General features: G+C 38.2%; 1 protein-coding gene across 1 annotated transcript in view; it reads right to left on the bottom strand.

The window, feature by feature from the left end:
• DLGAP1 (DLG associated protein 1) overlaps positions 1 to 22,990 on the bottom strand; it is a 261,624-nt gene that overhangs the window by 134,018 nt on the left and 104,616 nt on the right. The window contains exon 3 of the mRNA XM_031066573.1: positions 1 to 352. This exon is cut by the window's left edge and continues 641 nt beyond it. Within this exon, the coding sequence (XP_030922433.1) occupies positions 1 to 280 (280 nt within the window). The 5' untranslated portion in view covers positions 281 to 352. The remainder of the gene's footprint in view (positions 353 to 22,990) is intronic.

Below are 22,990 nucleotides of genomic sequence, written 5' to 3'. Positions count from 1 at the left end.
TGGCAGTTCCGTGGGGAACCAGAGCACACTCGTCCTTGAGTTCATGGTGGGAGCTGTAATGCCTCCGGGGAAACGTGCTGCTGGCAATCTGATCATTGTAGGGCACCATGCACTCGGCCTGGAAAGAGTTCCTTTGAGTGTAGTAAGGGTGGTCTGCGGGGTGGGGCTCCACCGGGTTTAACAAATATGGCTTCCTGTCCTGGTGGTGTGGCAGGCTGTCACACGCAGGGTCACAGGCAACCCCGTGATGGTGACTGCGGCTGCCGGATAATCCCTTCATCCTTGGTGGAAAACGAGTCCCAAAGTCATCTAATATGTATGGCTGTGCAACAGGCAGAACTCAGAGAAAGGCCTAAAAGAAAGAAATACAACAGAACACATAAGATATTCCAGCTGAGAGAATAAACTGCATGTGCACACTTAACATTCTTTTTTTCTTATTGCAAAAGTAACTGAAATAAACATTCTCAGACTCTTTTTACCCTTTAATCTTTCCCACCTCCAGCATGGTGATAAGGATACCTAAGCAGTACACAAGAAAAATGATCTTGTTCCATTAGCTGCAAACAGAAACCAGGCAATGTTTCCAATATGAAAAGCAAGATAGGTATTGCCACCTCTACTCTAAAACCTCAGTCCTGAAAACATTCAGGGACAGGGACCTCCCGGGATGCCTTAACTGCCCATCTGCAGGTTCTCAAGGCCAAATGGACACATAAAAAAGATATTTTCTTTAATTTTTTTTTTCTTTAATTTCTGGGCTTCTTTGGTCCAAACACAAAGCATGGTGCAATTATTGGGAAACCTTTCTCTAACTTCAATGAATATATTTACTCAATCTCCATGTCGTCTGCCTGGACTGTAATCATCTCAAGGCAACAGCAAGATGTTATTTCCGTAAGTTCTTTTCAAATTAAGAGTAAAAAACCAATAAATTACACTAACTGTCAAAACGAAGCCAAACCAACTATTTAACATCCTATATATCTGTAGGGTTTGTATTTACTATTTTCTGGCTCCTAGTCACTAAAGAAAAACAACAAACATCTTATTCTGCTAATGCATGGCTTGATTTATCTCTCAACAATTTTTCATTATTCCGAACAGTGTTCATATATCCCTACATACTCCTACCATTAAAAGAACTGGGATAGCCAAACCTTGTTGTTACACAACAATAACAGTTAATAACAATAACACTTAATTCTTCATTGCAGTTATTTATCCCTGAAGTGACTCGCAATGCTGTAGAATATGGATTACAACAAATTGCAAATGGAAATCTTCATCCCCAGTGATATAATGACCATTCTGTTTGAAGCCAGATGCCCTCATTTCAGCCCTCAACTCCAGCAAAAGTCTGGATGAAACCTATGAGCTACCAGTGTGTAAATTATGAGGTTTCAGGTGTGGCAAAGCAGTCTCATGGTGCCATCTGAAAAGATGAAGGGCAGAGGACTCCTTAGAGGATGCTTTCTTATATTGCATTGAAATGGGAGTCACTCAGCTACTTTACTCATTTCTGGCATGGCTAATCACATAAATACTTTTGGAAATGTAGCTCTTGAGATCTTTCTTGGAGTAAGGACAAACGTGTATAGCAAACAGGTTTCCACTATGCTCCTACAGCACTCTTTTAGCTGAAGTTCGTGTTTTAACAGGTTGTAGACATTGTACCCACTGGCAAATTGGTAACAATGAAGTTTTCCAAAATAGCATTAAGCTAATGTCAGTCTAGAAAAGCATGCTCCGCACTTCATCAGAACTTATTTTATATTTTCTTCTGAATCTGCAGCAAGCCAAAGAGGAGTTTTTTTTTCAGTATGCTTCAAAGCTAATCTGGATGTCCTGCATTTTATTCCCCCTCACTGGATCCCTGCAATGCAGAAAATGTTCCTTCTCAGGAGACCTTGAATTAAAAAAAAAGTTTTCAAAATGCCACAAAAATCTCTTGAAATATTCCAAATGGATAAGCTGACTGATTTACCTAAAGACGAGAATGGCTAAAGGCACCTTTAAAAGCATGAAAATAATATATTCAGGGAGCTGTACTTGTCAATTATACTGTGGTGACAATCCTAAGCACTTCTAAAGAGAATTTTACATCCCTACCATAGTTTTAAAAATATGATCTACTAGTCTGTGTAATCGAGAAACATCCAAAGGGATGTAGTAGTAGATTAATTAGTTAAGTAATTGAAAATGTCACTTGAACAAAGATACCTCATCAAGCAGAGTACTTCTAAGGGATACAGAGACCAAATAAAAATAGTTTAATTTTTGCTATCTATGAATATCTTTTACACATCAAGGTTTATGAAAACAAAATTTCAGCCATTTTTTAAAAAATTTAATTCCATAAATCCATTTGCAATCATGCAACAGTCCTTACGATGATGGATAAATTCTCTTAAGGCTAAAAATAGACTAGTGTGCTATATAAGATAAAAAAAATTTAAACCTTGCCTCAAAGATAGGAGAAAGATATGAAAGAGTACAATTAACTGGGACATGCCCTAAATCAGCAATTTATTTTCATTTTTCCCTATCTGAATGGCTATGAAATTTTCACATACTGTGGAAAAAAGAGTATATGTAGGCAAAGAACCAAGAGGACCAATAATTTACAGCATAGTGAGGTCATGACAGGCACAGGACATGTAATGAAATTATCAAGAAAATGTGGCCTTAATATACTGATACAGAAAATGGCTGGGATCAGGAAACCCTTGATCTGGCTTACAGACTGGGACAGAATATTGTGGAAAACACTGAGATTAAAAACAAGCTTAAAAGATGGAGCTATGGTTTGACCAATGAGAACAGCCATGTTACCAGCTGTGTTTTGGATGGACTGGCAATGTGGATGCTAAGGAGGATGTGCAAAAAGTGGTAAAAAGTGAAAAAGCTTATGAAAAGTGACATTTCCCTGTATAGAGAGAAAACGACAGGTTTTCAAAAAAATTGTGGAGGAAGATTGGCTAAGCACGGCTATATGAGCTTGGATGGCAAGTAGGATGGAATGTTTAGGAGAAAAAATGCATGTATTTTGAGTCTGAGCTGTCAATGGATCTTTTATGAGGAAGTACTGGAGAAAAAAGCAGAAGATAGATAGGATGATCTGCCCAAAGGGAATCAGATGAACAGATAAGGAGAATAACAGAGAAAATGCTTGTGAAAGCAAAAGATCATAGAGTTATGAAAAATCAGATTTAAAAGAGGAGGAAAAAAAGAAGAAACAAACAAAGAAGCAAAATCCAGATAGAAAAATCAAGTGAAAACCAAAAGGGAAAAACCAACCTAACAAAAGGAGTGCAACAAAAAGAAGTGGTAGTAATTAATTCCCAATTCCTAGACTGCTGGATGCAATAAGAAAGGGTTTTTTTCTGGTGAAACAGCACTGAAACATTTATTTTATCATGAAAATTGTGATTAAAAAGTCCTACATAAGCATTTACTAGAATATAGCTTCATTTTACCTTAACTGTATTACTGCTGCCACAGCATTGAAAGTGCAATGAATTAGGAAAAAACCCAATTATGTACCATAGTGCACCTTCCAGGAAGGAGAGAATGAGTATACTATGCTCAACATTGAAGAAAGAAATGTTGCTTTTCTGAAATATTCAGTGGACAATTCTTCTGCACAAAATCACTCCAAACACAAAACCTAAATCCCTCTCACACCTCAATCCCCTTTTAATATGTTAATATGTCTCGAAAAAATTTCTATTCTACAGTCTCTGATTTCATCAGTATTTTTCAAAGAATATGCATCATATTCCATAATTGTGTTGTCTGAACCTATACATCAATGTTTAGCACAATTAGCAGCTGGAGACAGGGCTACCTGTTCATGCCATGAGTAGCTGAGAGGAAACCAATTAAGTCTTTTATTTTATTGGTATTTTTTGGCCAAAATAGGAACACTTAATTATTCATGAAATAGGGCAAGACAATTAATGAACACATTAATAAACAGTGCAAATAGCAATTCTATAGACAGCAGACCAAAACTACTTGATGGCATAGGAATAAAGGAGATGTTAAAGAGATACAGCATTGTAAGGATGAAGAATGCTTACTACTTTCAACATTCATGTTACATTTGCTTTTGTTTTCTTGAGGATGCCCTTGGTAAGAACAATACAAATATATTCATCCTTGTCCCTAATGTGGTGTCCTTAATGCATAACAATTCCCTGGAATAACCTAGTCGCTAGAAAAATGCCTATTTAAATCCCATGTAATTAAAATGAAAATGAATGCAAAATGACAAAACCTGAATGCAGAAATCACCATATTTTTTTACAAATTTCATTTAACTATATTGTCTACTCATGTGTTCCGAATTTACTCATAAAACACATCTTTGAGAAATGTATTCTTTCCCTTAGATATATGTTCAACTTTCTCTCTTAGAAAAGATTTACTGATATGCCCCTGAGCCCCTCTGGCTTCATCCAACAAGACTGCAGAATGCAGAATGTGCTGGGGCAGAGGAAGGACTCCTTGAGCAGCAGCATTCCCTGTCTCCCTCTGCCACTTAGAGGGGGAAGAGGTAGAGCTCAGGAAGGAGGGAGGGGTGGGAGGATGGTGTTTTAGTTCTCATTATCCTGTTCTGATTTTGACCGGTAACAAATTCAATTAGTTTCCCCGATTTGAATCTGTTTTCACTGTTACCCATGATGGTAATTGGTTTGTGAACTCACCCTATCCTTATCTCAACTCATGAGACTTTTGTTTTTCTCTCTCCAGTCCAGTCATGGAGGGGAGTGATAGAATGACTCTAGTGGGCACCTGACATCCTGCCAGGGTCAACACCCCACAGGCTGATGGATCTGTGCTTGCCTGGGTCCTCCTTCTTGCCCCTTTTTGAAGGCAGGGATAACATTTGCTTTCCTCCAGTCCTCAGGCACCTCTCCTGACTGACATGACCTTTCTGAGATGATTGAGAGTGGTCCAACAATGATGTCCACCATGGTTGCATCACATCCCTTCAGGGCCCATGGACTTCTGGGTGTCAAGTTCGACTCCATGGTCTCTAACACAATCCTCCCCAACCATGGGGAAGTCTTCTTTTCTCCAACAGAGACACCCTAATTAGGCACAATCAGGGCCACAGCACCTTGGATCTAATATCTTTGTTCAGAGACCAAGGAGTGAGGGATGTTGATTTTTTTTATTGTTTGGTGAGTATGGTTCTTCTAAGATACCATTCCAAGAATCAGACGACTTCTGAATCTTCAGGTGTCTGTCAGGTCCAGAAATTGAAGCACTGGGACAGAGGTGGAAGGCAATGTAAACACTTAATATGTTTACATGTATGTTCAGCTCTGAGTGAAGAGGGCATTTAATCATGTGCACAAATTGAACCAATGATGCTTCTTAGCAGTACTGTTTATAGTTGTGCTCTCATTTTATGCTCTGTGGTAAACAAAGATAGCTTCTGATTTCCATACTAAACTCCCAAGGTTCTCAGAATTTGCTTATTTATTTAATCCCACACTCTGGAATGTTCTCAGTGAAATTCCTTTCCCCAGTTCTCAAAATTTACGAACAAATGGAAAATATGATTATGGTAAGAAACTTCCACATGCTCCTCATGCAGAACATTGCTTTTTTGCAAAGGTCTTGATATTTTGCAGCCATTATGTGGGACCTTTTTGTTACATTGCATCACCTTAATGAAAATCTAGACATCAATAAAAGGATACATATTCTAAAATTCATCTATCCACATATTTTATTAAAGGTGTTCAAAAGAAAATGAGGTCTCAAATTATCGCCCTAATACATTTTGGCATGTAATATGAACAATTCAGTGCCTTGGGTAAAACTCTCAAGAGAACATCTAATTTTTTCTTCTGTGTCAGCAATCACACCAGGCAAGTGATATTTACAGTATAATTTAATCTTGAACAGTGGACAAGGAGCCATAAAAAGAAATATATTGGCCAGTCAACCCATTCCAAGTGCATGGGGAGATCAATAAGTGGGAGTAACTGGGGAAAAAAACCCACAATTAAGCTTTAGCTGATCTTGAGGAGGCCCTTGTGAATGGTATGCATATCAGAAAAAAATCCAAGAGAGGCATCCCACCAATGGCATCATAAAAATTGGTGGGTTTTTTTCTGTCTGCATCCAACAATTTTTAGTTTGCATATATTTGTGGTATCAGGTATCATATTTAAATTTGATTACTGCTTCTATCCATGTGCTTTTGGTGAGCAACTGTGATGGTCAGTACCAGGACAGTACGTGCCTAAAAGTTTTGGGCTTGGTTTTACTTTTTTAATCTCTATGGCTAAAAGCAAGTTGATTTGCCACTTGCAGTGTCATAAAATCTGTAGTCACTAAGGTAACCTAACACATAATTAACCTCTGAGTCATATCTAAATACACTACAAAGTCTGCAAGATTCTAACAGTAATATGTCAGCAAAATTTTGACACAAAGAGACCGATTTTTTCAATCCTCTCAGGAATGTGGCTGGCAATATGCAGGATTGCATGGGAAGATCCTGGCTCCACAAAAAGAAGTACTAAACTGTGATTGTCTGCTCTTCCACTCTCCTGATTTGCACACAAATTAAGAGTCAAGTTTTAAAAAATTCTGATCTGCTGCAGTGAGTAATAATATATAGTGCAATTAGACTACTCATTACTTTCCTGTGGTGTAGGACAGAGTCTGACTCGATAAGGTACAGCACATCAGTTGGAGAGCCTGTTGTGAATTCAGAACTGCCAATGGACATTTTCTTCTCCCAGAAAGAAAACAAACAGGATATTACGTCTGAATAATGGGCAAGTAAAATAATATATTAAATTGAATCATTTAATAAATGTCATATAGGCAGTGTTGAAGCATATACCTCATACCCAAATTTAGATGTTGCATTTTAACCTCCTCAGTCTGGGGAATGATGAGCTTTATGACCTTAATATTTTTTTTTAAAGTAGAATTTGCAATGCATTTCCAGAATATTTTGTCTGAGGAAAGAGCAAAAGGGAATTAAAAGGAAGATACACCAAAATTGGGAATCAGGTTAACATGTACTTACCTGTGCTGCTCTCTTTTAGGTACCTTATTATTGCACCTAAGTTTGCAACACTATTTTGCTGGCTTTCTTCAGAAGAATTCTTAAAATGAAAGGATTACAGTCATTACTTTCTATCAATTGCAAATAATCAATATGATATGATTGTCTTCTACCGCCTCTGGATAACAAAAGGAAGCAGGAACGAGGGACGGGCCAAACATTCCTTCAGCACTGGCATCTGATAGAGTGGGTATCACAGTGGCATAAACCAAACACCATTAAATGACTAATACAGATACAGAGATATCAGGTATGTATCTAGATTCCTGCAAGCCAGTCAGTTATGAATGTCAAAGGTTTATCTTTCTAGTAGGAATGAGGTGATCAGCAGATAAAACCTAAAAATTAAATGTGCACTTTTCCTGTCAAAGGCAGATAAATTCATGGCCTTCAACGTGTCTTTCACATAGTGAAAATGGACATTTTTGTACTAAAACAAGCTCTTGATCTTCATTGCAAGGACACCAGCATGTCTAAGTCTAGGAGCCACTACAGCTACTAGTGACTGACAGGGATCTAATGGAAGCTGCTAATCAGGGCTTGCACCAACATTACACAAATCCCATTTGCACAGGTCATTAACTCATTTTCTACCAGTTTTTAAGTGTTTTGCAATTCTGTAGCATGGCACTGTGACAGGTATCACAGTTAAACTATTGCCTGAGATACAGGTTTTCATGCTCTCTAGAGCTTTTCTAGACATACATTGAAATAACAATATTCACTGTAAAGCCAGGGAACTGACATTACTCCTATGCACTACACTCCACTCAAGGCACCTGAGAATCCATACTTTGACTTTTATGATGGCAGTGACAGTCTGAGTGCATAATTACATGACTTTGCTGGCCTTGACCAGTGAATCTCATGATTCAAACTGTCCCTAGGCTTTATATTCCTTGCTATTTAGAGATCAAGTGAAACACTATGTTAAATATTTCTTGCTCCGTGAAAAATCACTCAACTCAATTTAATGAAACATAGTTTTACAAGACTCTGTCTATAGCTTCAGACTTACATACTCTGACCTCATTTAGCAGAAATAGTGATGATTTCTTTGAGAAAATATTCTTCCAAGTACACTATAATATTTTAAGTCCAAGTGAAAGTGGGGGCTACAAAAACATACAAGCACCAGAATCTCTATGCTTGCAGATGGTCTCCTATCTTGGCTTTCAATCCATAGCTCTGTTTGAGTGGTGCCTTCCCTGAACATCTGTTGTCAGTCCAGAAACTAATGAAAAAGCATCTTAGTGGAGAAGCTCCTTGGAAATGCTACAGGAGCTCTGTGAAGACCAAGGGTAAGAGTCGTGAAGACACTGGTTTTCACAGAATGACAATACAGGCCATATCAATCACCACACCAGCCCACTGGTGACTCCCATTAGCCCACCAGAAAGCACCTGCCAAGCCTCAGAGAAACTGTCCCACATCATAACTATGCGTAAGAACACCTTGGAAAATTCACTTCATAGTCATTTTGGTATTATGGAGCTTTAACTGTAAAAATAAATGTCACCACTGTGATCACCCTGCTTGGTCATGGATATGTTCCAAGCTCTGTGTGCCCAAGCCAGGTCTCTCCAGTGAGGCAGTAGGAAAAGAGGAGAGGTACACAATGCCAAGAACGATCTGCTCATATGCAAGACCAGCTAACTCCTATATGGGAGAAAACTGACTCCTGGGAGGAACAAGAAAAAGCCCTCTCTGAAGGTGTGAGATAAAAGAGCTCAGCCAGCAGGGCAGAAAACTCATTGGGTTGTAGAAAACAGTCATGCTTAGATCAAAACTTAATCTTTCTCATTTCAACCTGTTCCTCTCAGCTCAATCTAAAAGTAAAAACCAGTAATTGTGAGCTCAGTTAGGCACTGAATATGAAACACCTGATTAAAAGGCAGATAGTAACAGGATTCTTTATTACCTAAAACATGGCTATAGTACTGAACTTAATGAATTTAAGGTTTGAAAAAGCCCGCAAACAACTAAAAACAGAACCAAATCCTCACATTAGCTGTGGTATAGAAATGCGATCATGTTAACTGCCTTATCTTTGATGGCTACAGTAACTGATCAATATTTGTTATTACACAGTAAATGAAATGGAAATACTTTCCAGTTTTATAGCAATGCTATGAAATATAGTTAGATTTGGCAGAACTCTTAATCTGCTTGCTCAAATGAACTTGTCTCATTTCACCTCTAGAGGCATAAAAAAATAATAAGAAACCTTAAAATCTTATTTTCAGAGGGAAACATTTACCACAAATATTTTCTCGAGTGATTTTAGTTATGAAGAAATTGAAATAGCAACTATTTTTAAGGAGAACTTTTTTTCATAGAATTCCACAAAATGATTTTGAGCTATGACAAACTGGAAAATAAATCTTAATGTATGAAAACTGTCTGGAAAAAATTACTGGTACTTTCAAAAAGCTGCTTAGCAAGTATGTCATAGAGTAAAATGTGACAGCAAAGGAAGAGAAAGTCTGTGGGCAAAATATTCTTTTCCAGGCATGGCACAAGATAGTGGCTGCATCCCCTCTGGAAGGCGATTCTGCCCTTGAACAGAGGATACAACTTCTCCTTTTCTGCTTTAAGCCTTCATTCAATTCCACTGAAAACACCAAACCACCAGCTACATTTAATCTATTTATTTACAACAGCAATAATTTAGAAGTCTTACAAAACCCCTGTAACAGTAAATTTTATTTTTGGATATGATTCTGATTGTAAACATAAAAAAGTAAAAAAGAATATCTCAGACTTTTCTGCTATTATTTACGCACATGGAATTTGCTTCTATCATACTCATGCATCTTTTTTTTTTGGAGCATTTTCCAATAAATAGAACCAATGGTCTGCAGATACCTAGAAACAAGTAGATTTAAAGATTAGCTAATACTTTTGAGAAGTTTATCTTGAATTTCTTTTGTTTATGTTTAGTTAAGCATACAAATGGCACATGATAAGAATTTGATTGTAGGAACTATATTTATCCAATAAAGAATCAGAGAAGGATTCAACAAGTAAAATCACAACAAAACTTAATTACTGCATACAAGCTAATGAACCCCTGCAAGCAGGCTAGAAACTATTCAGAGAAATAATATTTTCTAAACAGTGAACGTGGCTTAAAAATTTCAGAAAAATCTTTCAGAACATCTTTTAAATCAGAAGGGGCAAAAATAACTGAAAAAATAATTTGATTAAATGAATTATGATGAATAATAATCTAATGTTGGATATCCAAACAGGAAAAATGAATAAACCATACTTATAATCTTGAATTGCACAGGTCAGCTTTGCAATGCCACAGAACTGAACTCTGACTTTACTTCCAGTTTGTGACTGATCTTTTATCAGTTTGATGAAACCACACAGGATTCACTCTGAGGCTTTGACATCGTGAGGAATATGGGGGTGGTACCCTCATAGTAGGTGCCACCTAAAATGCTTGGCATGAACTTCACATCCATGTTTGTAAGAAAGGCAGATTTGAGGACAATTTCTCTTCATTATGTCCATGCCATACAGAAGCTCATCACAAATCACTGTGCTGAGATACACAAAATGGTAAATGAACATCTTAATCCTGAAGGATGTTTGACTTCATCAGCACATTAGGCATTTATACAGTGCATATTTCACTCTTGGGGGCTCAGAGGGAATACCAACACACTGGAATCTGTTATTTTATACAAGCCTTGTCTGAACTTCACACATTGCTGACATGAAACACAATAATAAAGAATGGAATTAAATCTTTTCTTTATATATAGAGAGTAAAGGAGTCAAAATCAAGGAAAATATACTCAAGAATATTTTCATTTCACTTGAACTTTGCTGTATTTAGATGCCTTCATTGACACAGAAAAATTGAAGTGAAGGAGGGAGTGAAAGAGAAAGCACAAAAGGAAAAGAAGGAAGTATAAGCTTAATTCCCTTTTTTTACATGTTTCTATTTCCAGCAATGCCCCAATTGATGCAACTTCACAGATCTCAATGGAATTGCTCCTGAGACCAACACGAATATAATGAAACGAACTTAATTTCTGCTTTTAATATTTGACGGTTTAAAGTAATAGGATAGAGTAAGTATTCTCCATAATATTAAGTAGATAGAATTTTAAAACTATTAATAAGGCACTTTAAAAGAGAATATTATGGGTAACTCATTGCTTTCTCACACAAAACTACCATAAATGAAATACACATTAAGGAACTCCTGAAATCTATTTTACATGCAATTGCAAATGATAGAGTATTCATATACTGCAATACCATACCTTTTAAGGTGAAGAGCTTTATCTCTAGGTTCTACTGCAAAGCATCTTGTCCTGAGTATTTTAAAAAAACCCACAGAAGTAGTGCATTTGAAGTTATTTTTAATTAAAAGAAGTTCTAATATTCTGTTAAAAGTACCTGCAGAGTAATATGAAAATGTGCAATAAATATTTCTATAGCATTGAAAATACTTTAGAAAAATGTTTCTTTAGAAGAGTTACACCATAAGCAGGCTACCATATTTATCAAACTGGTAATATATACAGAACGTCTTAATTTCTTGTTGCTTACTCCTCCCAATTTAATCTAATTTAATTTCAAGGTGAAGAGTAAGTGCTTTCTACGACCTACTTTAATTTGTGTACTAAAAAGACATACTCCCTCAAACCTGGATAAAAAGCACACAGCCTTTTCCCTTTATTACATCTTTCAGCAATTCAACTGAAATCTCATCTTTCCCCTCAAAACATGAGGCTCATCATATGTTACAAGTCAGCATTATTGTGTAAGTTCAGGAGGAGGCACAGTGGGCTAAGCTGTTTATCCTCATACATGTCCTCATGTTTTTCCTCACAAGTCTTATAAAAACCATCCATAACTGCTACTGCGGAGCTACAATGTATTGCTGACGTAGAGTACACCTTGTGGAAAGATGGCAAGTCTGATTTTAAAGCTATGAAATAACAGAATCTGCCTCATTTCCAAGAAAATTGTTCTGGTAATTAGCCACTGATACATAGCTGCAGCTAAATGTGTCCTGTATCCACTTCCAGCTAATAGCTCTGGAGATTTTTCAATAAACCTTTCCAGAAGCCCTTACAATGAGCCACATTCCCTCCTGCTGCTGTGAGACAGAACTATTTCACGCCCTTATATGTCTTAACCTAAAGTGACTGTGTTTCTCAATCACATCTGAAGGTAGATTTTCCAGCCTTTAGTAACTCCAGCAGCTCCCTCCCATCTAGCCTTTGGCTACTTTATACATTTAGTATCAGATACAGTTCTTGTCACGAATGCAACTAAATTGGTAGGCTGTATCAGTAACTGCAGATTTGTTCTTGTGAATTCCTCAGTCTACAAAGAATTTAACTGAGATTAGACACATTAACCTGTGTTTTCACAAATGTAACTCAGAATCACGCCCAATGTTCAAGTAAACTAATTTTATTTTTCTTTCATATTTTCAGCCACTACTTTTTAGCAATGTTAAATCTGTACTGCAGAAACAAAATTACACTACCCCCATAAAACAGTAGTTGAATCTAAAATTGCATGTCTACCCTCTCTCTTGGGAAGTTCACAGTAAAGCCAGACTCGTTGATGGTTATCTGTTCTGACAGTCAGGCTGACCGCTGCCGAAACAGCAATGCAAGTGAGCACTGGCAAAGAAACACGACACATTGCTTAGAAAAACTGTACTGCTGCAACTGAAATATTCGGTGTACTTTCAGGGTGTACATTTTAAGGCACCAAAGAAGGAGTATTGTAAGATAACATGGATAGTTGCTTTCAGACAGGTATGATTTCGGTAGTGCTACTTTCCAGCATGAATGAAGAATACTGGTTTCTGTAATATCCATTTTGAAACTATTTAAGCATGAATTTTATTTAAAATTAAAATATTTTAGCTTCTTTTAAAAAACTTTTAGCTTGTAGATGACAACTGCTTGAAGGATATTAGTAAACTAATTAGTAAACAGAAGATGGAACAAAACTTGTATACTCTACAAACTCACTGAAATCACACCAGATAAGAACACGTTAAGATCCAACTAACACAGTTAACCTTTACCTGAGTGAATGTAATGGCTTCACCCTGGCTGGATGCCCAAAGCCTCACTAACACTCCCTTCTAGAACTGGACAGGGGAGAGAAAATAGAATGAAGGGTTCATGGGTTTAGGTAAGGATCAAGAGAGACCACTCATCAAACCCTGTCATGGGCAAAACAGACTCGAATTGGGGATAATTGAATTTATCACTAATGAAATCAGAGCAGGAAAATAAGAAGTAAAATAAAATCTTAAAACCACCTTCCCTCTACTCCTCTTTCCTTCCCAGCTCTAGCTCATCCCCTCAGTGGTGCAGGGAGAATGGGGAATGGGGCTTATGGTCAGTTCTTCACACATTGTTCCTGATGCTGCTTAGGGAGAGGAGTCCTTCCCCTGCTCCAGCGTGGGATCCCTCTCATGGGACAAAGTTCTCCATGATCCTCTCCAACATGAGCCTGTCCTACAGGAAACAGTTCTTCACAAACTGCTGCCACGTGGGTCACTTTTCCACAGGGTGCAGTTCTGCCATTCCTCAGGCACAGACTGTTCCAGTGTGGGTACTGGGTCAGAAATCCTGCCAAGAGACCTGTTTTAGCATGAGGTCCTCTCTCCATGGCTCTGCAGGCCATGACCAGGACCCTGCTCCAGCACAGGCCTCCCATGGGTTCTCAGCCTCCTCTCAGGCATCCACCTGTTCCAGCACTGAGCTCCTCCACGGGCTGCAGGTGGATCTCAGCATCCCTGTGCTCCTCCATGGGCTGTGGGGACACAGCGGCCTCTTCATGGTCTGCACCACAGGCTGCAGGGGAATCTCTGCTCTGGATCATCCTTCCCCTCCTTCTCCACTGCCTTTGGTGTCTGCAGCGTTGCTCCTCTCACAAATTCTCACCCTGATCTTCTCTGGTTGCAATTACAACTGTGCCGTAACTTCTTTTTCTTCTTCTTAAATATGATATCACAGAGGTGTTATCACCATTTCTGATTGGCTTAGCCTTGGCTAGTGGTATGCCTATCTTTGGAGATGCCAGGGACTGGCTCTGCTGGACATGGAGGAAACTTCCATCAGCTTCTCACAGAAGCCACCTCTGTAGCCCCCTGCCACTACCTGGCCATGCAAACCCAATACATTTCACCCAATACATTCCACCCCTCACCTCTGAAAATCATATATTTCAGAATTATCACTAAAATTCATATTCACCACACAACCTGCCCTTGCATCAACAAATGCAACCAAATTAACAAAACAAAATTCCCTGCACAAAAACACAGAAAAAAATCACAATTCATCACAACACAGAAAAAAATTGGACAATTTACACAAAATTCAACCCTTGTCTGTGCACAATAATTATGACAAAAATTCCTCATGGTCAATCCACTTTGATGTTGTTCACAATTTGTTTTGCCCATTACTTCTCCCAATTACTATCTTTATCTCAAAATCCTCATGATCCCATGTTTTGGCACCAAAACCCCTGTAGAGTGGGTTGACCCTGTCTGGATGCCAGACACCACCAAAGCCTCTCTATTGCTCCCCTTTGCAGCTGGACAGGGGAGAGAAAATGTAATGGTGTTATCAACACCTTTCTAACTACCAACGCAAAGCACAGCTCTTTTGACCTACTATTTTTTTTTTCATTATTAGGATAAATACTTTATTGGCTGACAATAAAGCTGTGTTTAGAAGAGCCTTGCATACTTTGAAAAAGTCATTCCTCTCTTTTCCTAAATGAAAAGAGACTTGCAGGTCAAGTGCATATGTAGAGAAATTTCAGAATAAAACTCTGGAAGCAGCATGAAGAGGCCTGTGATCTCTTCTACCCTACGTGAATAGGAAGAAATCTGCCAGGCCTGTTAAGTCTGTTAACATTGCTTTAGTTCCATAAGACTGTGATTTAAAAGGAAGTTTTTATGGTTTTTATAGAGAAGTTAAGGGTATGATCTCAGACAGTTACAAAGTGCAACTTTGAAGGTTTGAGATGGTGCACAGTAACAATAATGATCTGTTAAGCATTATTTGCCAGGCTTCCTCAGTAATAAGGTTTATACAATCCCCCATCTGTGCATGCCCATTCTTCCACCCACCACCCTACCTCCTGCCCTGCCTCCCTGCCTCAAATTTAAACTGGCAGGGCTTGAAATACAAGATTTGTATGACCCCTGGAAGTTTTGGGAAGAGAAGCAAATCCCACCTGTTTCCTGACAGTGGGAAAAACCATAAAAACAGTGGAATTTTCCCTAGAAATGAATTATACTTGGACCTTTTTTGACTCCAGTGGCATAAGGTACCACGGACAAAATCCATTGACAGGACCTTGTCAAGCAACACAGAGTTGGAAATAGTGGCATCTGAAGATAAAGAATAAGAGCAAAAGACACAGACAGCATCATGCATCCTCCAAGCTCTCCCTTTTTCTTTCACTATCCACTGGCCTCCCAGGTACACTGCTTGGGAACCTGGGAAAGCCAAGGAGCTCAGTGGTTTGATCCCATCTCAGGTTTCCTGCAATCAGCCCTCAAGGTCTGTCTGGTGCAGGAGCTGCTGTCAGGCTCAGATGTGAACACCTGGTCTGCCCCCATTGGTCCTGCAGTTTGAATCCTCTCAGCTGCCTGAGCACCTCCTACTTTACTCTTACAGCAGACCTGGGAAAGCTCATCCATGTGCTCAGGTTGATTTGACCTCAGTTAAATCTCACCTTACTGGGAAGTGTGAAAAAGAACACTTTTTCTTTTGGAGAGTGTGTGATTATTTGGGCTGAGTATGCAGCTATATTTTCTGCCATTTTCTCATAAAATTTTGAACTCAAATCTGATTGAGACAACCATAGTACCTGTAAAGATTATTACATTCTTGCAGGTCTCATAAAAAAATAGAAAGTCACACCAGAGCTGAACAAGTGAACAGAAGTTCACATCTCATAACTTTTTTTATTCCTGTGTCCTTTTTATTCCTGTGTCCTGTATTGCTCAGAACAAGGTCCTGCACATGTGTCAGGGCAATTCCAAGAACAAATACAGGCTGGGTGAAGAACTGGTTGTGAGCAGCCCTGAAGAGAACGTGGAAGTGTTGGTTGATGAGAAGCTCAACATGACTCAGCAATGTGTATTTGCAGACCAGGAGGCCAACCCACATCCTGGGCTGCATCCCAAGCATCAGGAGCAGCAGGGTGAGGGAGATGATTCTCCCCTTCTGCTCTGCTCTGGTGAGACCCCACCTGCACTACTGCCACCAGCTTTGGGCACCCTAAAGTAAGAAAGACATAGACCTGTCAGAGTGAGTCCAAAGGTGGGCAATGTGGATGGACAGAGGGCTGAAACACTTCTCCTATGAAGACACGCAGAGAGTTGAGCCTGGAGAAGATCACCGTACCTAAAAAAGGTCAACAAGGAAGCTGAAGTGTGACTTTTTACAAGGGCATAGAGTGATAGAACAAAGGTGAAAATTCAAAGAGGGTAGGTTTAGATTAGATATTAGGAAGACATTCTTTACTGTGAGGGTGGGGAGGGACTGGAACAGGCTGTCCAGAGAGGTTGTGGATGTCCCATCCTTGGAGGTATTGGAGGCCAGGCTGGATGGCCCTCTGAGCAACCTAGTCTAATGGAAGGTGTCCCTGACTGAGGCAAAAGGTTGGAAGTAAATGATTGAAATCATTCTATGATTCTATGAATTATGACAATTGTAAAAAACATTATGTATATCTCCTTTTCATTAACGCTCCTGTTTCTTTTCATAGACAGAAGCTCAAGAAACTGGAATGTGTTGTAGTAGAAAGTTTTTTTGATTAGAATTCTACAGTAAATTTTTTAAATGGATGTTCTAAATACAAAATTGTACTACTAGAAACACTTCTGTTAACATATCTGTTAATCTTCTAATTAAAGAGCATGTTATTATAGCGAGACTGAATATCCCACAGTCATGCAGGTAATAAAAGAAAAAAAATCTTTTATACTTTCAATTCGGTTCACCCATATTCTTATAAGTAGCTAAACCAATACCTGACATCTGGAAATGCAAGCTGTCAAAATTTATCAGTCCATGTTTCACACATTCTAAATCTCATCCAAAGGGAGAAATTCTAAAGGCTGTAATATTGTCTTGCTCTGTTCAGACTGGAGTGATTCTTCTCTGGGTGATGCCTGTGTTCCTCAGCAAAACCTTTGACCTCGTCCTGGAGGTTATGACACCCCCTTCTCAAAGTGACAGGTTTGCTGTAGCATCCTGCTCTGGTTAATTTGGTGGGGTTGTACTCACTTTTAATAGGCAAACTGTGGAATCTTAGACAAGATAGTCACAGGCTCCTGCCTACTCCTCACATGGCACATAAAACTGTTGTTACCAGACTTTGTGGTTGCCACTCTCCCACGGCCTGAAGTCCCCAGCGATTGTTCATGTCAGTTTTCCTCAGCGCTAGTTGTGATCAGAAAACAAGTTAAGAGCAAGAATGCAAAGAAAGAAGTTTTCTTAAAAATGCTCTGAGTAACAAAGTTACATTTATTCTTCTAAGCTGGCAGTTTTCATGCCATTGGTCATCAACAGTATGGCTAAACGGTATAGATGAAATTTACCTGGAATGCAATCACTGTGGACAAATATTCAACAATGAACTTAACACAAATGTTTCAGATCTCTTCTAATGGCCAACTAGATGCCCTTTGTGAAGCTAGAATAATTGACAAATTGTCAGTAACTGAATATTTTTTGTTGAACACTTAATGATAGGACTTTTTTTCAAGCTAGTTGCATTCCTAAATGAACTCCACAGGTATTTTTTAATTGTTTGTTTGTTTGTTTGTTTGTTTAAATGTCACAAGGGATATTATTTTTCCATTTTCTTCAAAGGATAACTTCACTGATAATCTTCCCTGGCTTTAACATGATTTGGCCTCAGAAGTATACTCTCAGAAACATGTAAGCGGCACTGTGTTTCTAAAGAGTAATGTTCTGGTTGAAAGAGAAGATATAACCAACTATGATAAGAAACATGAAGAGGAGTGAGAGGAATATGAAATGCTCTATGGCAAACAGAGCTTGGCTGCTTTGGAGACAAAGAAGGCAATCATAAGAAAAGAAACTGGCTGGTGGTATTAAACCACTGCCTGAAGAAAACCTTTCCTGTTTCACCTCACCTCCTGGTCTGTTACAGCTTGTGGTGTGTATTTCTTAACTTCTTGGACTTTGGGGTATGTAATATCATTCTCCTTGAAGCATGAAGAAACAGAATGTACACAGCTTCCCAGAACATCATATGATACTGAAGAGAAGAAGTGAAACAGGAATGTCTCAGTGACGCCCACAGGAACAGTCACCATCGCCAAATTGTCAGCATGCCTCTGCAATGCCAGACCACAGCGAGCATATGGATAGTTTAGGCTTCCTGCCATTAGACTGGATTAGTGAAGCACATGCTTCATGCATATCTAGTCTAGCTTTGTGTCAGTGGAAAAAAAATAATTCCACTACACATAGCCCACCGGACCTAAGAACAAGGGCTAGTGCTTGGGAAACTTCCGCGGAAAAAGCCTATGGCATTCATCAGGTTCTGTGGTACCTCCCTGGAGAAACCCTTTGTGTGATTACACCCCTGAGACCATGAACTGAGGTGTGAAACAAGAGTACCCTTCCCTTCTGTAGAGCAAGCATGACTGACAGCTCTGCAAAATCCCTCCAGCAGATGACACTACCAGGGATTTTCATTGTGTTACAACTCATGCAGGCTGCACGGCAGCAGTTTGTGCAGGGCCTGCTCTCAACAGCCTCTCCAGGCAAGAGGGCTTTAGTGAAAGACATACCCAGTGAAAGATATCCCCAGAACCTTCAGCGAAAAAATGTCCTGTATAATTTGAGAGAGAAAACTTCAGGTCTGATGGAATTGGATATTTCAGGCATTTTCTTTAGAAAAACATTAAACCCAAGCCACAGAAAATCCACTGTGTGAATAACACAGTGGCTTACCAAATTTTGGTCTCTTCAGTAGCATATACTGATACAGTTGGCAGGGCTGTAGTCTCTATTTGCAAATGACCAAGTCATTTGCTACATTTTCATGTATGGAACATGGAACATTACTACACTTCCTTATGGAAGTTTATTCCAGCAAAAATTTAGTGTTGAAATTTGCAGTATACTGACAAGATAAAAAAATCAGAATATACTATCCTGTGTTGGAGTTGACTAGGTAGCTAACTTTCACCAGTCCTGAATGAGCTAGAAATGGGGTTATATAAAATATTCTTCCTTTTGAAGCTGACATATTATTTATATCCCTGTTCATAACTCATACTACAAATCTGAGATCTAGGAAGGATTCCAACTAATATGCTACAGAGATAACATGATATACCTGTACATTTGTTTCACTTGAGACAAGAAGCAAAACAAAAAACTGGAAACCAGTTAAATAGCAAGTTAAATATTGGTTAATATACACATCTATCATTCTGCAAACACACATCAATTATACTAGCTTGAAAAATCCTATGCACATCAATCTATTTGCAAATAAAAATTCATAATACTAAATATTTGTGAAATAAAGGGCATTCACGCCAAACACACAGTTGAATACAGGGTTTAAAATATTCTTTTCATGTTTGCCTTCCATTTTTTGGCATATTAATTGAATTTTCTTTTGTACTGGCACCATACAAGAATGATTTGATCAAGAACTCTTTAAATATTAGCAGTGAGCCAGAGCATCCTCAGAGGAAGGAATCTTGTTAGTTGTAATGTAAATGCAAACACATGCTATGTTTATTTCTGGCATAATACTATAGTGGCCTCTCCTGTAGGCCAAAATCATTATTACCCAACATAGTATAATTAGATGTCTTTTCAATTAATACGTTTTTCTGTATTAGTTTCTGTCCTTTTAAAGCTAGTTATTCTTCATGTCAGGTCCCAATGTATGTTTTTCTTAATACTTGAATATATTGTAAAACTGAAAATAACAATTACCTATGTAGAATTTCAGTAAAAGAGTATTTCTAATTATCTTACCTCCCTTATAAATTCTCAGGCCAGAGTTAAAAAAAGAAACTACAGATCTCTATGTAGGCTTGCTCTTTAGCAAAAAAATGCTATGTGCAGCATCCTGAAAAAGTGATCACATTCCTCTCTAAAGTTATTATTCAGTGGTGTCAACTACTAGCAATTTTACATAACAAAAATTATTCCAAGTAAAATACCTTTAAAATATCCTCTGGAAGCATTCTCCTTATAACCTACAAATATGAAAATACACATTTGTGATTTAACATATTAATTATAGGAATCTAACTGTTCTGGCACTCCTTCACATCCCTCTTGTTTGTTCCTACACATAAAACTTAGTCACTGCTTGCACAAGGAAATATTGGAATGAGGATCACTCCAGATTGGGTGCACAAAAATAGGTATGTTTAAATAGGTCATAGCAAGACGATGTTGATAGGGACTGAGTAACCACTTTTACAAGCTCTGACTTTGTACACACACATTTTCCTAACACCTCCTTGCTATGCTGGCTATTGTGTTCTCAAGTATAATTTTATCATTTATAACAAAGGTACTTCCATGCAGCTTCACTGCTGAAACCAGACCCTGGAATGAAATTAATTATACTGCCAGCTTCCTTATGGTTCATTTACACTAATTTTTCAATGTGCTGGATGAAGCTGTAAGCTATAAAAGAACATGTCATTGATGCCACTGGGAATTTCTTGAGGGTTTAAGGTGTTATGACCATGCATGATAAATTGCAAAACACTAGAAGAATTAGAGATATTGCAATTTCTAAGAACTACAAAATTCATACAATGGTTTGGGTTGCAAGGGGCCTAAAAATTATCTTTTTCTAACCACCTGGACATGGATTTAACTCATTAACAATTATTAATCTAAGAATGTACACATATACTGTATTCACACAAGGCAGAGATAATTGTGGTTTATGCATTACATTATTTTGAAAAAATCTACTTGCCATATTCATGACAATACAAACACATTCACATGTGTTCTTACTCATCCTTTTCATAAATATTAATTTACCCAACTGTTGTGGAAGTACTGTTTTTCTAAGCATTAGATAATCCTTCAGACAATTTTGCATTCTGAAATGGAAATAATCTTTTTCCTTAGACAGTAGTCAGTGATCAGTGATCAACTTCATCCTTCATTCAAGACCACCATAATCTCTGGATAAATAAAAATGAAATGAAATGTGAGCTTCTCTTACAGCTATTCATTATTCAATAAAGTATGTTATTCTATGTTTATGGAAGATTTTCCTAAGTAAGGACTTATTGCTCAACTAATTTCTGTCCTGAATCCAAAATTATTGATAGAATACCAGATCCCTTCGCCGGCTTAGCATATATCAAAGGGGCTCCTAGTTATTGACAAGATGGGACACAGAACAAAAGCGGGATTCACAGTTTCTTACACACTGTTCATTGCACTCTGTGCTGCCCATCTGTTCTCCTCCTAACCTTGACAAGGCAACTTTCAAACAGCAGTGGTGCAATGCCATCATGAGAGATTCCGTATGGCCTCCTGTGGGGCAAATCGTGACACAGGGGAACATTCCCATGAGAAGGAGTCTAATAAGAACTGGCAGCTAGTATTTTGGAAGGCTGCTTTAAAATTCCCACTCTTGCACTGCAAGGAAGAAAATCTCACTGCTTAGTGAGTTATATATTGTTGGATTACGACTGCTTGTGCAGTGAAATGTGCCGTTGCCTGTAACCTGCTATTGTGTTTCAACAGTTGGAAAGTATAATAGGAATGAATCTGCAATATCATAACTCTCAAGTAAAACAGAAGGAAAAAAAGAGAAAAGTTTTCTTTTACAGCTTCTGGAGACTACATTTAAGGTGCTTTTGGGAAAAAAAATTCAAAAAATTCTTTGTGTAAAAGAAAAAGAAAAGGGAGCATCCTTATCAAGTGAGACAAAAAAATACTGTAGTACGTTTATATCACTAAAATATTTGTATCAATGTTATGAGATTAGGCTAAAAATGAATGTATTAATCATATTTTAATGCTGTGGAAAACTATGTTTGCATGTAAATTACTGCAACACCCACAATGACTTGCGTTTTCACCCTACAGAAAAAAATGCCAGACTTCCATAAGCATATTTATAGTGCCTAAAAGCAGGCTGGTGTTTTGAGAGAGAAAAAAAAAGATCTTGATATGTTATCAGCTGCAACTGAGGAATAAATGGAAAGGAAGGAGAAGTGAACTTTGACAGATGATAACAGCAGGTTGTTGAATTTTTCAGTTACTTGCAGACTGCTTGTGGGAAGAGGTTGCAGCAGTGTGCTCTCAGCTGTACCACATTTCCACAGTGACTCCTGTTGAACTTGAGGGAATTAGACATGGGCACAACTTGCCCTGGCTTTCACACAGCTTAAGAACTTGCTCAGAAATAGTGGCAAGAATGCAGTATGAACTGCAGCTGACTCTATTAAGTATGCCATCATACCAAATGGTGGTACTAAAGCTCTGTGCTTCACTGTGGTATGTTTTATACATGAGCATATAGCACCACTTACTCTGAAGACAGCCAAATACTTTATAAATCTTCCTTATAACCTTAACACACCTCTGTGCACATGGGCTGACATTTTCTGTTACTGGGAGTTTTCCTTTGAAATATTCTTTAAAAATTTCAGCCAAAAGAATCCCATTATAAATAAAACAAGTAAAAAATATTTTTATTTGCTTGTTTAAAAAAAGAAAAAAAAGTGGTCTTAGCTTCAGTCCTTCAGTCCCAACTCTTCTTCTTGCTCCCCATTTGCTCAGGGGGAAGGGGAATGGGGCCTGTGGTCAGTTTGTATTGGTT

This window comes from Geospiza fortis, unplaced genomic scaffold, assembly GCF_000277835.1.
Source record: "Geospiza fortis unplaced genomic scaffold, GeoFor_1.0 scaffold53, whole genome shotgun sequence".
In the NCBI taxonomy this organism is placed as follows: Eukaryota; Metazoa; Chordata; class Aves; order Passeriformes; family Thraupidae; genus Geospiza; species Geospiza fortis.
The sequence above is the reverse complement of the archived record's forward strand: the minus strand, read 5'-3'. Positions and strand labels throughout refer to the sequence as shown.